This window comes from Sarcophilus harrisii, chromosome 3 (assembly GCF_902635505.1).
Source record: "Sarcophilus harrisii chromosome 3, mSarHar1.11, whole genome shotgun sequence".
Classification (NCBI taxonomy): domain Eukaryota; kingdom Metazoa; phylum Chordata; class Mammalia; order Dasyuromorphia; family Dasyuridae; genus Sarcophilus; species Sarcophilus harrisii.
Window position 1 is genome coordinate 196,876,520 of NC_045428.1, and position 14,562 is coordinate 196,891,081.

The following is a 14,562-nucleotide window of genomic DNA, read 5'->3' on the forward strand; positions in this document are numbered from 1 at the left end:
TTTTGTTTTGCAACATAGATCCACCTTTTTAAAGTGTTTACTGTATGTCAAGTTCTATGCAAAACACTACAATTATTATTTCTTTTGATCCTTGCAATTCTGGAATGCTCTAATTATCCTCATTTTATAGCTTAAGAAACCAAGGCATTAAGGGACTTGCCCAGAAGTTAAGGGTCACATAGTAAATGTTTGAGATCAGATTTAAACTCAGGTTTTCCTGATTCCAATTCTGGAACTTTTATCTATTATGATACCTAGGTGACCCTATATACATACATATATATACACACACACACACAGACACACACAGACACACACACTTTTACACACAACACAAGTATATAACACATATAACATACACATACATATAACATACATCTATGTAAGGCATACATATGGATATATAACACACATAATCATATAACATATGGCCACAATCCACAAATCATATACATATATAATCCACAAACATAGATTGAATCCCTATATAATGTGTGTATACACACACACACAAATTTATATACTACATGTGTATGTATGTAGATCTACATATATGCACAGAAGTATATTCATATATCACATATATACACATTTAGAGTCTTTATATTTGATAGTCCTATGTTATAAAGGGTTTAAGTTTGATTTGAGAGTTTTCTCACCTCTCTTAACTCACAGCCTTAATATAAGAAACCTGAGAAATTCTCTGTATTGTACCATAGTGAGATATACTCTCTACCTGTAAGCACAAAGTTTATAATTTTATTATAAAAGAGAACAGAAAATTGAATCAATGACCATTAGTTCCAATAGTTTGGGAATTCATTTGCCCAGAGCAACTTATAAAAACAAACATGAGTGCTCTATTATTTAATCACCTCTATCACCTCTGTTAATGGCTTCTTTTTGTTTTTGTTGTTTTGTTTTTGCAAGACAATTGCGGTTAAGTGACCAGAGTCACTCCAGCAGGAAGTGTTAAGTCTCTGAGGTCACATTTGAACTCAGGTTCTCCTCACTCCAAAGCCAGTGCTCTATCCACCATCTTGCTCTCCCTGTTAATGGATTCTTTATCAGTTATTTTCTTATAAAGTTGGCGGGGCAATGGAGCCCCATCTCCTCCAGTAATAAGGCCCATGTTCCATCAGGAGAAACATGGTTATGAGCTGTCTTCATTTTGGTCATTTAATTTTTGTTCTTCATTTGACTTTTTCATGTTTTGATTTTTTTCTTACAGACAAATATGGCTACTGTGAACCTGGAAGTTATCGTAGCTATACTTTCTTTTAGGATAAGGAAAACAACATTTTCTACTATCAGCAACTCTCATTTCCTTCTCTCTTTAAGACTTATGAAGCTCTTTCCTCACAACAAGCCTGTTAGATAAACATCATAAATGTTATTATCATTTTTACATATGAAGAAATGAAGTCTCAGAAAGGTCAATTGATGTCTGGGGTCCCACAGCTCCTAAGGACTTTTTTTCAATTAAAGATCTTCAAAGAAAGAAAGTCAGCTTCAGCAGTCCATTCTCAGAATGTTGAGATACTCCTCAATAATTACAGGATATAATAAAGTCCAAGTTACTTCAGCTTTAAAATGTAGTAATACTTAGGTATGGGCAGCTAGGGGACCATGACATCAGAGAGATGATTCTGTGATATGCCCATGAACTGTATTTAGATGAGGGAGTGCTGGACAAGGTCACCTGCCTCACCTTCCTCCCCAAGAACCATCTGAGTCCAATGGCCAGATATAGATCAGGACATCTAGAGATGGCCCTGGATGAAATGAGAGATCTTATCTTTTTAAATTAAGGTCTTCAACAGGTCTCATTTTGGGGACATAGTAGATAAAGCATCAGGCCTAGAGTCAGGAAGACCTGAATTTAAATCCATCCTTAGATACTTACTAACTGTATGATTCTGAGCAAGTCACTAAACCTTGCTTGCCTCAGTTTTCTCATCTGTAAAATAAACCAGGGAAGGAAATGGCAAAAACAAAACAAAACAAAACAAAAAACCAGTATCTTTGTCAAGAAAACCCAAAATTGGGTTAAGAAAGAATCAGACAAGACTGAACATTAAGACTTAGGGACTAAGACTTTGGGGAATACCCTGGATAGTCATAAACTTCCAAGCTTCAATTTAAGCCCAATTCCTCTCATTTAGAGATGAAAAATATTCAGACACTAACTTGTAATAAATAATGGCTCCATGTTTCAATGGTTCTCTGAGAGGCAGTGTGTTATGATGAATGAAGAGCTTGCGGAAGTTGTCAGAGACTTCCACTCAGTTACCTCCTTTGATGCATGCTGGCAGTGTGACCCTGGTCAAGTCATTTAACATTTTAAAGCCCCAGGCAACTCTTCAATATTATAAATTGTGCAGTTCATCTTGACCTACATTGGCAGAAGAATTTTCTCACTGGGAGCTCCCTATGTGGATAAAATCAGAGGTCTGGTTTAAAAAACATGTTTCTAGGCTAAACAAACATCTCTTTTTATGTTTTTAAAAATGTTATTAGTTTTGTCATTCTTTTTTTGTTTTTGTTTTGCCCCTGACCTTTTTTGAAATTCTTCTTTCATCATGGGGTCCAGGACTGAACATGCTACTCTATTAAGGGATTGTACTTATCTAGCATTTTGTATTTGTACTTTTATCTTCCTAGACAATTTTATATACTTATTCAGGATTTCATCCTTTAGTACTTGAAAATCTCAGAAGATCATAAGATTTTGCTATTAATTTAGAACTAATCAAAATTTTGAGGGAGTAAATTGTATCTGCATATTGGTTCAGGTTACAGATTTTGTTAACCCATTCCATTCTATTCTATTCCACAAATATTTATTCAGTATTTTAGGGGCACCTTATTGGCTCTGTGGCTGGGTACTGAGGCTCAAATCAGGAAGATCTGAGTTCAGTTGTGGACTTATACATACTGGCTGTGAGATCCTAGGCAAATCATTTAACCCCAATTATCTTGAAAAAACAAACAAAAAAGATGTTATGTTTAATAAGGGATAAATGATACGAGCATTGATTTTGGACTAAGACAGATATGGGGTTGGGCAGCAAATAATGTAGTTTGAGGACCAAAATAATGTATATGATGAAGACACCAGATGATGGTAGGTACCAAAAGTTGGGGTTTGGTCATGTGAAGAATTCATAATGGCCATTTTCTTTGGAAAAAGACAGATTTATTTAGGGGAAGGCATTACAGACAAAATGAAGAGATCCAATAGATACCAGGAATGGTAAATATGAAATAGAATGGGAGAATATAGAAAGAAAATATAATTAATGATGGAAAGGGGAAGTTCCCTAATGAAATTTGTCATTTACTAAGAGAAAGGAAACAACCCATAAGTTGGGGCATGCCCTTAGCTGCAGGCTAAATTTTGAAAGGGATATAAGCACCCCAAAAGAGTTATATAATTATAAGAAGGAGAAGTGGGGTTGAAAAGCATAGTGAAGTTAGAAGAGATAGCACATGGTATGGGGGAATGGAAAAGGCACTATGAGGCAGAGTGCTGTGGCAGACTGATCCAAGGAAGGTAGCAGCTATGGAAAGAATGGCCCATAAGTAGATTTCATGAGGAAAAATTAACCTCAGGGACATGACTGGGATTCCTGACAGGGCATGGCAAGGTGAGACTGCTCAAGATCTTTACAGAAGGTGGGTCTCAGGAATTTGACTTGGATTTTAAACTAGACTATTTCCCCAGAGAGCCCTTTATAGAGCTAAATTGATCTCTATCACTGCCTTCTCCCTGCTGGCCTCAGGAATCAAATTCTTTTGTTTTTCTTAATCCAAAACACTATTCAGGACCTCATCATTATAGGCTGGTTTTGATATTAGCTATGTGACTTTGAGAAAGTTATTTATCTCTGAATTTCATTTTCCTCATTCTGTAAAATGGAAATACTAAAGTTGCTAAGTCGCTCAGCCTATATAGTGTTGGACCTGCAATCAGAAAGAATGTATTTAAATCTGACCTCCAGAGCCTATGGAGCTCTGGAAAAAACACTTAACTGCTCTCTGTCTCAGTTTTCTCATTGGTAAAATGGGAATAAGAACACCTACCTCTCAGGGTTGCTGTTGTGAGGATTAAGTGAGATATTTGTCAAGTATTACAGTAAGGATTAAATAATATATTTGTAAATGAATATATTTTAATGCCTGACACAAAGTGGGTATTTAATAAACAATTTTCTTCTCTTCTTCCCTCCCACCCCGTCTATCATCTATAGGATTGTTGTAGTGAAGAAAGTTATTTGTAAATCTGAAAGGACTAGATTAATATCTGGGAGCTATTAATTGATCTGGGCCTTAAATAGGGTTCTAAAGAGTAGGATTCTGAAGATTGAGATAACGGTGGGGAAGAGAATTTTAGGTAGAAGGAACTGATTGAGAAAAGAAATTGAGGCAATAACATGCAGAAACTTGTTCAGGAAATGGGAAGCAGTTCATTTTGACTGGGAAAGCAAAGGATTTGAAAGAGAATAAAGTGATCCTGCAGCTTGGGAGCCAGAAAATGAGGATTTTCAATGAGTTTAATGTTATGCTAGACAACTGGGAGCCATTGAGGCATCTTGAGCAAGGAAGTATGATCAAAACTGTACATTAGGAGGTAGTTTATGGAATGGTTTGGAGAAAGAGGTAGGCAAAGCAAGGCAAGGCAAAGTAGGTAAGAAGCTATTGTGGTACCAGGCAACAGCAAGTGAAGGCTTGAGCTAAGGTAGTAGATCTGGGATAGAAAGGAAGAGGGGAAGCCATAGAAAATACATCAAAAGTAGAAACTGATAGGATTTGGCAACTTATTCAATTACTGGGGCTAAGGAAAAGAAAGAATCAAAGAACTGAGATTTCAAACCTGGGTGGCTAGGAACATTAACAGAGTTTAGGAAGACAGGTTTGGTATAGATAGAATTGGAAAGAAAGAAACCAGTAGAAAGAAAGAGGTTGAAGATGTAAGAAAAAACAATAACTGATAAAGTCCCAGAGGATGGGATGGAGAACATCTTTGACAGGTTTACCCCTGAAAAACCAAAGGAAATAAAAAACACTAGAAAGGACCATAGAAGCCATCTAATTTAAATTATATCCCCAAATAAATCTTATAACAATTTTGTTATTGTTCCATCATTTCTCAATTATGTCCAACTCTTTGTAATCCCATTTGGGGTTTGAAGTAGTTTGCCATTTTTTTCTCTTGTTCATTTTACAGATATGGAAACTGAGGCAAGAAGGGTTAAGTGACTTGCCCAGAGTCACACCATTATTTGTATAAGACTGGATGTGAACTCAAGTCTTCCTGCCTTTAGGACTAGTGTTCCAAACACTGCACCATATAGCTGCCCAAATTTATAACATACCTGGGAAAAAGGGGAAGAAACCGAGAAACTCACAGCTCTTTTAAATAGAATTTTGTGGATATATATTCTTCATCATTTAAAAAAAGGAAAATAATAATAATAGAAGAAGTTAGGAAACTGGTCACTTGCTGAGCTAAGAAGTTTGCTTTGGGGGACTAAATTTAGAGAAAGAAAAAACCATTTTAGAATAGCTTTTGTGGGTACAGATAAACTATATTGAGAGGGATTGCACCACAGATAAGAAGGGGCCTCTGATAATATTTCAAATGCAGTGATCCCAATAGCAACATCCCTTCGTTATCTATGGAAATTGCAGCATTGCAACACAGCTGTCTGCAGCTGGTTTCATTCCCAGTCTTGAACACAGTCACTCTGTCGGGAGCACTGAACTCAGTGGTCTCCAATTACTATACTAGAGTGAACACCCTGACCCTTCCCTTCTCTTTCCCCTCCTTCCCCATGAGATAGAGATAGGTCATCTCAGAGCTAAATCATGTTCTGTTTCATGTCACATAAAGGGATAGCAAAGATAAGAATAGGGTAAGCATATAATTTCTGTGAGAAACCCAGTAAGTTTTAGAGTGATGCCCCTTTTCTTGGAGGTAGTCTATTAAAAAAGCAACCAAGGAGAATTATGGCCCCTACATTCTTAGTCTGCCCTGATCCTCGACCTTCAACCTTTGAAATTAGTTTGCTTCGGACCCAGCCACATACAAACCCACACACAAAACTAACCTCAAGATAATAGCCACCTGTTCCCTAGAACCTGCCTTGGGTATCTGTGTTCTCGGGCAAGATTTTCAATATTCTCTTTCCTACTTACCTTCCTCTTTGAGGAATCTTGTTTTCAATGTTCTTTTCTGATAATTTACTTCCATTCCTGGGTCTTTAGCTAATTATTCTTTTTTCTAGCAACCTTGGGGGCCCTGAAGAAGTAGAGTCTTTTCTGGCCTGATTTCCAAGTCCAGCCCCTTTTGGCAACGGGACCCTCAACACAGGCGGTGTCCCACAGGACAGTAATTCTTCTTGCCAGATACTTCTGACTAACCTTTCTCCTGGTTACAGACACTGAACCTCTTTTTCTGAGCAGAACAGAACTGAGCAGAGCTGCTCACCTCACCTCGGTGGGCAATTAATAAAAATCAACACACATTGATCAAGCTCCAACCAGATACTGTGTTAAGTGTGGGGGAGAAATAGAAACTGTACCTGCCTTCAGAGAGCTTGTATTCTAATGGGTGAAGCAACATATACATATGTAAGTATATACATAATATATACAATGAATGCAAAATAGTTTTGGGAGAAAGTTGGCATATCTGGTGGATATGGGAGTGGGATGTGGCGTTAAGTTGATTAAGAAAAGCTTTGTAGAGAAGGAAGTCTTTAATTTGAATTTCGAAGGAAAGGCATTAGAAGAGACAAGGTTGAAGAGAATGAATTTCATACCTGGGAAATGGCCAATGCAAAAATATAGAATGTTGTTTGTGAAATGGCAAGTAGACTAATAATAGGGTTCACAGAAAGAAGTGATGTGTAAGAAGGAGCCACAATGTAAATAAATATTAATGCCAAATCAAAGTGTTTGTATTTTATCCTAGAAGGAATAAGGTGCCACTGGAGTTTATTGGGGCAGTTAAGCAGCACAGTGGATAAACTGCCTGGGCCTGGGTCAAGAAGACTCATCTTCCCAAGTTCAAATCTGCCCTCAAACACTTGCTAGTTGTGTGGTCTTGGATAAGTCACTTAATTCTGCCTCAGTTTCCTTATCTGTAAACTGAGTTGAAGAGAGAAACGGGAAATGGCAAACTATTCCGGATCTCTGCCAAGGAAACCCCCAGTGAGACCACAAAGTGTCAGACTGATTTAAAAATGACTGAACAAGAAGAGTTTATTGAGGAGGGAAGTGACATGGTTACACTTGCCATTTAGGGAGATCACTTTGACTTCGGAGCAGAAGATGGATCGGAATGGGAAAAGGCTTGAGCTGGGAAACCAAAAGGGGAGGCAATGACAATTATTCCTATAGGAGGTGTTAAGTTCCTGAATTTAGGAGGTAGCTCTGTGGTAGTGAGGGAAGGAAGGATGCCAGAGAAGTTGTGAAGAGAGAAACAAGATGAGGCAATTGATTGGCATCTGTGGGGTGAGTGAGAAAAAGTCAAAGATGACACAGAGTTTACAAAATGAGAGAGCTGGAAGGCTTGGGATATCCTTGAAAATAAGAAGAATTTCAGAAGAGAGGCAGATAAGGGAAGAATTATTTGAACATCTTGAGCTCCCAGGGACTATAATTTTGTAAATGTTTCCATTTTGTTGTTATTGTTCAGTTGTTTCAGTTAAGCCTAATTCTTCATGATCCAATTTGGGGTTTTCTTGGCAGAGATACTGAAGTGGTTTGCCATTTCCTGATCTTTGGCTCATTTGATAGATAAGGAAACTGAGGCAAACAAGATTAAGTGACTAGCTCAGTCACATAGCTATAGAATGTGTTTGAGGCCAGAATGGAACTCAGGAAGAGGTCATACAATATATCTGCACATTTTGAATAGCACAGTTTTCTAGGAGATCCATCTTGTTGGCTAAATTTTTGGGGGAAAAAATTTCATTTTTGATGAATTGAGTATTAGTTGCCAAGAATATTCACATATTGAAATCAGTTGTCTGAGTCAGTATCCTGACTGCTGGATAAATGACAAGTATCTGTATATTTTTTATCCACATTAAAATATAGAAATGTTTATAGTTAAATATTGAAGTAACCCATGTTCATAGAATTTTATGGCTACTAAGTTTTCAAAAGCACTTCTCTTAGATGCTCAAAGAGCTTTTTCCTTGGTCATTTGGAGCAGGAAGTTCAGAATAGTTGTTTTTTTTCTTTTCTTTTTAACAAATGTGAATACTAAGGCTCCAAAGACTAACAGATTCAAGATTAATGTTATAGGCATTGAAGAAAACAATTCTTCTAAGATCTACTCCAGGACTGTTTCTACTCTATTAAGCTTCTAGCTATCATGACTTTTTGAAATAATTTACATTCATTCATCTATCCAGCAATGAGAATAGATAGCAATTATTTTCGGTTCTGGTCAGGAACTTTGAAAATCTTTCCCTCCCAGGCAGATAGTTTTGTGGTGGTAAATTAGGCCATCTTTTGTCTTAATTCTTACCAATCCCTAGTCCTTGAAAGTGCAATGACTTTCACTGAACTGAACGGGGGAAAGACTTCAAGGTCATCTGCCATATTTTGAGTCATCCCCAGTCATTTTGACTTTTGGCTTGCCACTGGAGTTGGATGACTAGAGGAAAGGATGAGGCTGATGACTTTGCATGGCTCGGCTTGATTTTTAAATCCAGTTCACATGAAAATCAAGATATCACTGTGAGAAATGGATGGACATTTGTTTTCTACAGTTATGAAAATTAAATTGAAGAAATGAAACTTAAATTAAAAAATTGAAACTCCCTAGGGCATCAAAGAATGATCTGGGGTGGTTTTAGATTTGAACTGGAACCCTTTGAATTTTGCATCCATAAGAATGTAAACTCCTTGGGGGCAGGGACTGACTTTTGTAATCTGAGATGGTGGTTGGAAAAGAATCCTTTGTTTTTTGCCCCTAGCTCTCCAGGGTGTTTTCTCCCTTAAGAATGTAAGCTCCTCAGGGGACTGGAACTGGCTGGGTAAGGGTGGTGGTGTGGAGATTTACATTTGTAACATCCAATTAATTGGCAAGCAGGGGAGGGACTTGCGATTCTGGTTAGGAAATAAAATACTGTCTTGTTTCAAAAGTGTGTCTACTAACCTAGGCATCTATTCTTGCAAGAATGTAAAATAAGTTTTTCCTGCTTTCATCAGTGAGTCAGGGGAGTTTTTGGTAAGATTTTACTTCTTACATTATCCTTTTGAAGTTCTTGGTCATTTTTTGAGAACAGAATGGACAAGAATGACATTGGTCCTAGAACTATCTACCACCTATGTATCTACCTACCACTATCTATATCTATCTCTGTCCTTCCTCAGTTTTTTCGATGTAATTTTTACATCATAGTCATTTCTTAATATTTCCCAATTCTCAGTTTTTGAGTTCTCTCTTGTAACGTGGGAAACAAGTAAAGTCAGTTAATACAGTGACTGTGACATCTGCATTCTTAGTCTACCTATATGTTGAGGAGAAAAATACATTTTGTGATTTGGCATTACAATTAATTGGCATTTTGCTGTTCTTTAGCATAAGCGAGACTCTTCATTTTAGAGAAGGCAACTTCTAAACATCTGCAGGATTTTATGGTAATCTGAATATTATGATATTATATTTTAGAACCCAAAGGGAATTTATCACCCAAGGGTATCTATAATCCTTTTTGTAGTGTATCTTCATTTTCCTGTTCCTTTAGCTTCAATTTTCCTCCTTGAATGATTCCACTTGATTTCCATTTCTGGGTCTATGACTCCTATCATTTCTCGTGATTGGTTTTTGTTTCCAAAGCAATCAGTTAAAACACATTTCTTCCCTGTATCAGAAGAATTTTTTCCCCCATGAGTTCCACTCACATTCATATTTTCTGTCCAGCATAAGTCTGGATAGATAATGAATAATAAGGACCATTTCCTCAGTACTGGAAGTTTTTCCTTGATGCATCCTTATGAGCTAATTTTTTTTCCTGGAAATTTACTGTAAAAACTTTAACTACTTTAATTTCCCCCTTTTGCCTCCTATAGGAACTTTTTTATTTTTTCATCTTCCTGTAAGCTCAAGATTCTTTATCTTGCTTCATCTCTTCCTTGAAATTTGATATATTAATCTTGTTTTATGCTTCAGTGAACTGAATTGGAAATATACTTCATTTTTTTTGTTCCTCTCACATTAGTTGGAAGTTGAGGAAGTTGAGGAGTTTTATTTTTGTTTTTCTTAAAGTAATGTATGCTACCCATTAGTAGTTTTGAAGACTCCCACTACTGTGATCAATTTTCCTTCCTGTTTTTTTTTTTTCCTTTCTTTGTGTAGTCTTGGCTTCCACAAGGGAATTTTTATGCAGACAGGTATGATTTTGTTTTGTTTACATTTTCACTTATATTTGCGCTTTTTTTTTCTTCTTTTGGGGAAAGGATATCACATTTTGCTTTGTATCCAGTCATAATAACTGAGCTAATCTTGCCATCTTCATGGAAGATAGGAGTCACCTTACCTCCTTTTTTTTTTCTATTGTTACTAAGTTATGTAGTTATTTTTCATTAAAAAAACAAACAAAAAAAAAAACTGTTGTTGAATTGCACTAGGCTCTTTGTGATCCCATTTGGGATGTTCTTGGCAAAGATGTTGGAGTAGTTCACTATTTCCTTCTCCAGTTCTTTTTATCTACATATAAAAATTGAGGCAAACAGGTTTAAGTGAGTTGTGAGGGCAGATTAGAACTCGGGAAAATAACGACTCCATTCCTAGTGCTGAGGCACCTAGGGAGTTTCCATGTTAATACTCAGTCAATGCAAAGATCTTTTGCTTGAGGATAGAATGATCTAGTTAGTCTTTGTGGGTTTAAGATTATGAGCAGATAGTAAATCTCAGTCAACACTCATTTAGTAAGCACCACTATACCAGCACTTTGTTGTGTAGAGGGGAATATAAAAGTGAGGCAATCAACCTGTCAACATATAATATCTCAGTAGAATATAAGCTCTTTGAGGGTAGATACTATATTTTGACAAGTTAATACAGGATATAGACAAATAAATTCACAATGTCTGAACACCTGGAGGGATTCAATTAAGACCTTTTGAAGGATTCCAAGAGGCAGAGGTGAGGACAGAGTATTCTGGCATGATAGATAACTTGTGTATGACAGCAAGAGAGATGGAATGTCCTACTTCGGCTTCATTTCAGACTATGTATATGTTTATATATGTGTGTGTGTGTGTATATATAGATACCTTTACATATATATACATGTTTGTGTGAATGTGTATGTGTGTATATATATATATATATATGTATATATATGTAAAATCTTATAATCCTAAAAAATGTAATCACTTTAGTAACCATTTTGACTTGAGAAGATTCAATTTCCTTTAAAATTAAGTACTATTGGATTAGACCTCCTTAAGGTCACTTTCTGTTTCAATTCTATTATGGATTTTGTATTTATGAAAAGGATAGCCTGCCATTGAGAAATTGTTAGAACTTTGAGAATAAGTAGAACTCTTCAGATTCTTTGGTTTATGACAACATTTTTAGTCCTTCTCATTCTAAGTGGGTTTTTAATAGGTGGGAGAAAGAAGAAGATATATGAGGAGTCAGCCTTAAATTATGTCTGAAATGTTAATACCTAGAATTAGAGACCAATCTTAGTAAGTTTTGAATAGACTCTAGATTGGAGTGATAAGATTGTAGAGTGAGAATTCAAAAATGGTCAAATGACCCAGCTAGAGGAAATAGATATATATAGAAACAAAGAAAATGGAATTCTTCCCAATCAATTGTGACCTTAAGTGCCAAATAGTTCTTTAATGTATCTTTATTTTTTTTTTTATATATTTGTTTTTGCTGTTCAGTCAAGTCTAACTTTTTATGACCCAATTTTCTCACACATCTAGTAAGAATCTGAGGCCAGATTTTAGCAAACGTTTTCCTAACTCCAGGCTCAGCACTCTACTCGTTACACTACATAGGATTGTGCATCAAACGATACAGCTTCTTCCATGTACATTTTATTTTTTAAAGTACTTGTTAAGTTTAATAAGGTAGTAAAAAAAAAAAAATGTCCTTTTTGTGTGCCCCTTCTGAACTTTTAACATTTTTAAATGTTTTATTTAAAATGTTTTTCTTTCATTTTCATATTTATTGCTACCTCCCAACTCCTAATCCTACCCTCAAAGCCCTTCCCTGTAACAATTAAATAGCTAGACTTAGTTTCCTGAGGACATAGAACCCCATCTTACCTAAACTTTATAGTATTCATCATTAGTAAAGAAATTATTAGTAATGATAAATGCAGAAAACTTTTTTTAAGGAGGGAAATGCTGCACCAGTATAAGATGAGGAATATTTTATGGCTATTTTGATGTAAGTAAAAAAGAAATTGGATTGATTCTGAGTGAGTTAAAATATAGAGGCATTATAATAGCCCACATAACATAAGTTAAAGTATCTCTTTGGGCTCACATCTGACCACGGACATTCCTCAGATCCGTAGGCAGATTATCAGATCTATACATTTCAGAGAACAGTTGCTGATCTGCATTGTTGTTAAGTCAGAAACCATTAATTAAGCATTTACAAATGTCAGATACTGTGCTAAGCACTGGGATACAGATGCAATTCAAGAAAGACAGTTACTTTTTAAAAAGAGTTCCTAACTTCATAAAATTATAAAACCAGACCAATAAAGTATATCAGCCTGCACTGATTTTTACCTTTTTTACACTTTTACCTTTAAAATATTTAATGAATATATGTTTAATGAATAAATGAAAGAACTTGTGAGATGAACATATTGATACTCTTCAGAAGGAAATTAGTCTAATGGGAGGAGACTATAAATATATGTGTATATGTGTATATATTTGTGTATACACATACACACACATATATATAGTATAGGTATGTCATAGCATATATATATATATATATACAAGCAGATATGTATATCATGTGGGCAGCAATATGAATAGAGCTCCAGAGTAAAGAAGACCTGAGCACAAATCTGGTCTCTTACTAGCACCTGTGTGATCTTGGGCTAGTCGCTTAATCTGTTTGCTTCAGGTTCCCCATTCATAAAATGAGCTGGAGAAGTAAATGGTAAATCACTCTACTATCTTTGCCAAGAAAATCCCAAATGGGATCTTGAGGAGTCAGATATGATTGAACAACAATGTACACGACACATACAGATCAGATACAAGTTAACTCTAAATGGGAAGCATTAGAAGATGGTGAATCAGGAAAAGCTGCTTGTTCTGTAGTGATATAATAATGGGGAAATATCCTATGGCATAGAATAGTTTTTCCCCAAAACTAATTAAATAAGGCATTTTTATATGTTTATTTAAAAATTACCATTTCCACCATTCACAATATTTTCTCCCTTTTAAACCTTTTAGATTTAAATCTAAATTAAATTTAGATCTCCCTTTTAAAAATTAAAAAATTTAATTTTTTACATATAATTATTATATATAATATATACACAATATGTATAATATGTAATATAAAATATATAATAAAATTTTTTAAAAATTTAAAATTAAAATTCTGATTCAGAAGCTATTTTGGTTGGGGAGCAGTGAGTGCAACCAGGACATAACCATTTTAAAACCTGGTGGGTAGACCCAATGGTTTTTTCACTGGCTCTTTATATGTTTGCAAGCGAACATTACAATGATGCAGCTACCTTTTAGATCATAATTCTGGCTTTCTTTGAACACCTTGTCACACTATAGAACTCTGAGTATATCTTTGACAGCTTTCTAGGGAAATATTAACTAAAAGTAAAAGCTTTTGATAAGATTATAAAATGCTACTAGTGTTATGGTTCTTTCAAGTTAATTATTAACATTTGTTTACCTGATTTCTTTCCTTTTTTTTTTGGAATCATTCTTAAAGCTGTTTACATGTATGTCTTTTCCTGGATGAAAACTATAAGAGTTCAACAGATTATTTACTGCCTTTTTTTTTTTTTTTTTTTTAAAGTTCTCAGCGCCCAACCCAAGTTCAAAGGCTGATGGGAGAGAAAAACCCATGAAGAGGTTTGCTTGAAGGAAATTTGCTCAGTGGATGGGATCTTGGCTCACAGGGAAAGATGTTAGACCCTCTCTGGCTCTTTTTCAGCCTTCGCTGTTGACTGCTGCTCAACTCTCCACTGAAGATATGGCTAAAGGATTTCTGGAAAATTTTACTAAAGCTGCGGAAGATGTGTCTTATCAAAGTTCACTTGCTTCTTGGAATTATAACACTAATATTACTGATGAGAATGTCCAAAAAATGGTGAGTTTTCATGACTATGTATGAGTATTTGATGCTTTTTAGGAATGGAATTGAGCTAGATCACAACTACCAAAATGGGGGGGGAGAGGGAGGGGAGAATGAGATTAACAGTTAAACTAGATTTTGAATGGAGTTGGGGAGGCTCTTTCACCTTTATCTTTCCTTATTCAAGATTCTGAGAATGATTAAATGTAATTCCCTTAATC

General features: G+C 35.6%; 1 protein-coding gene across 1 annotated transcript in view; it reads left to right on the forward strand.

Annotated features, from left to right (window-relative positions):
• The first annotated feature begins 6,421 nt into the window (after positions 1 to 6,421).
• ACE2 (angiotensin I converting enzyme 2) overlaps positions 6,422 to 14,562 on the forward strand; it is a 54,383-nt gene continuing 46,242 nt past the window's right edge. Inside the window, 3 exon segments of the mRNA XM_031958965.1 lie at positions 6,422 to 6,636; positions 14,063 to 14,202; positions 14,205 to 14,356. Coding sequence (XP_031814825.1) covers positions 14,172 to 14,202; positions 14,205 to 14,356 — 183 coding nt within the window. The 5' untranslated portion in view covers positions 6,422 to 6,636; positions 14,063 to 14,171.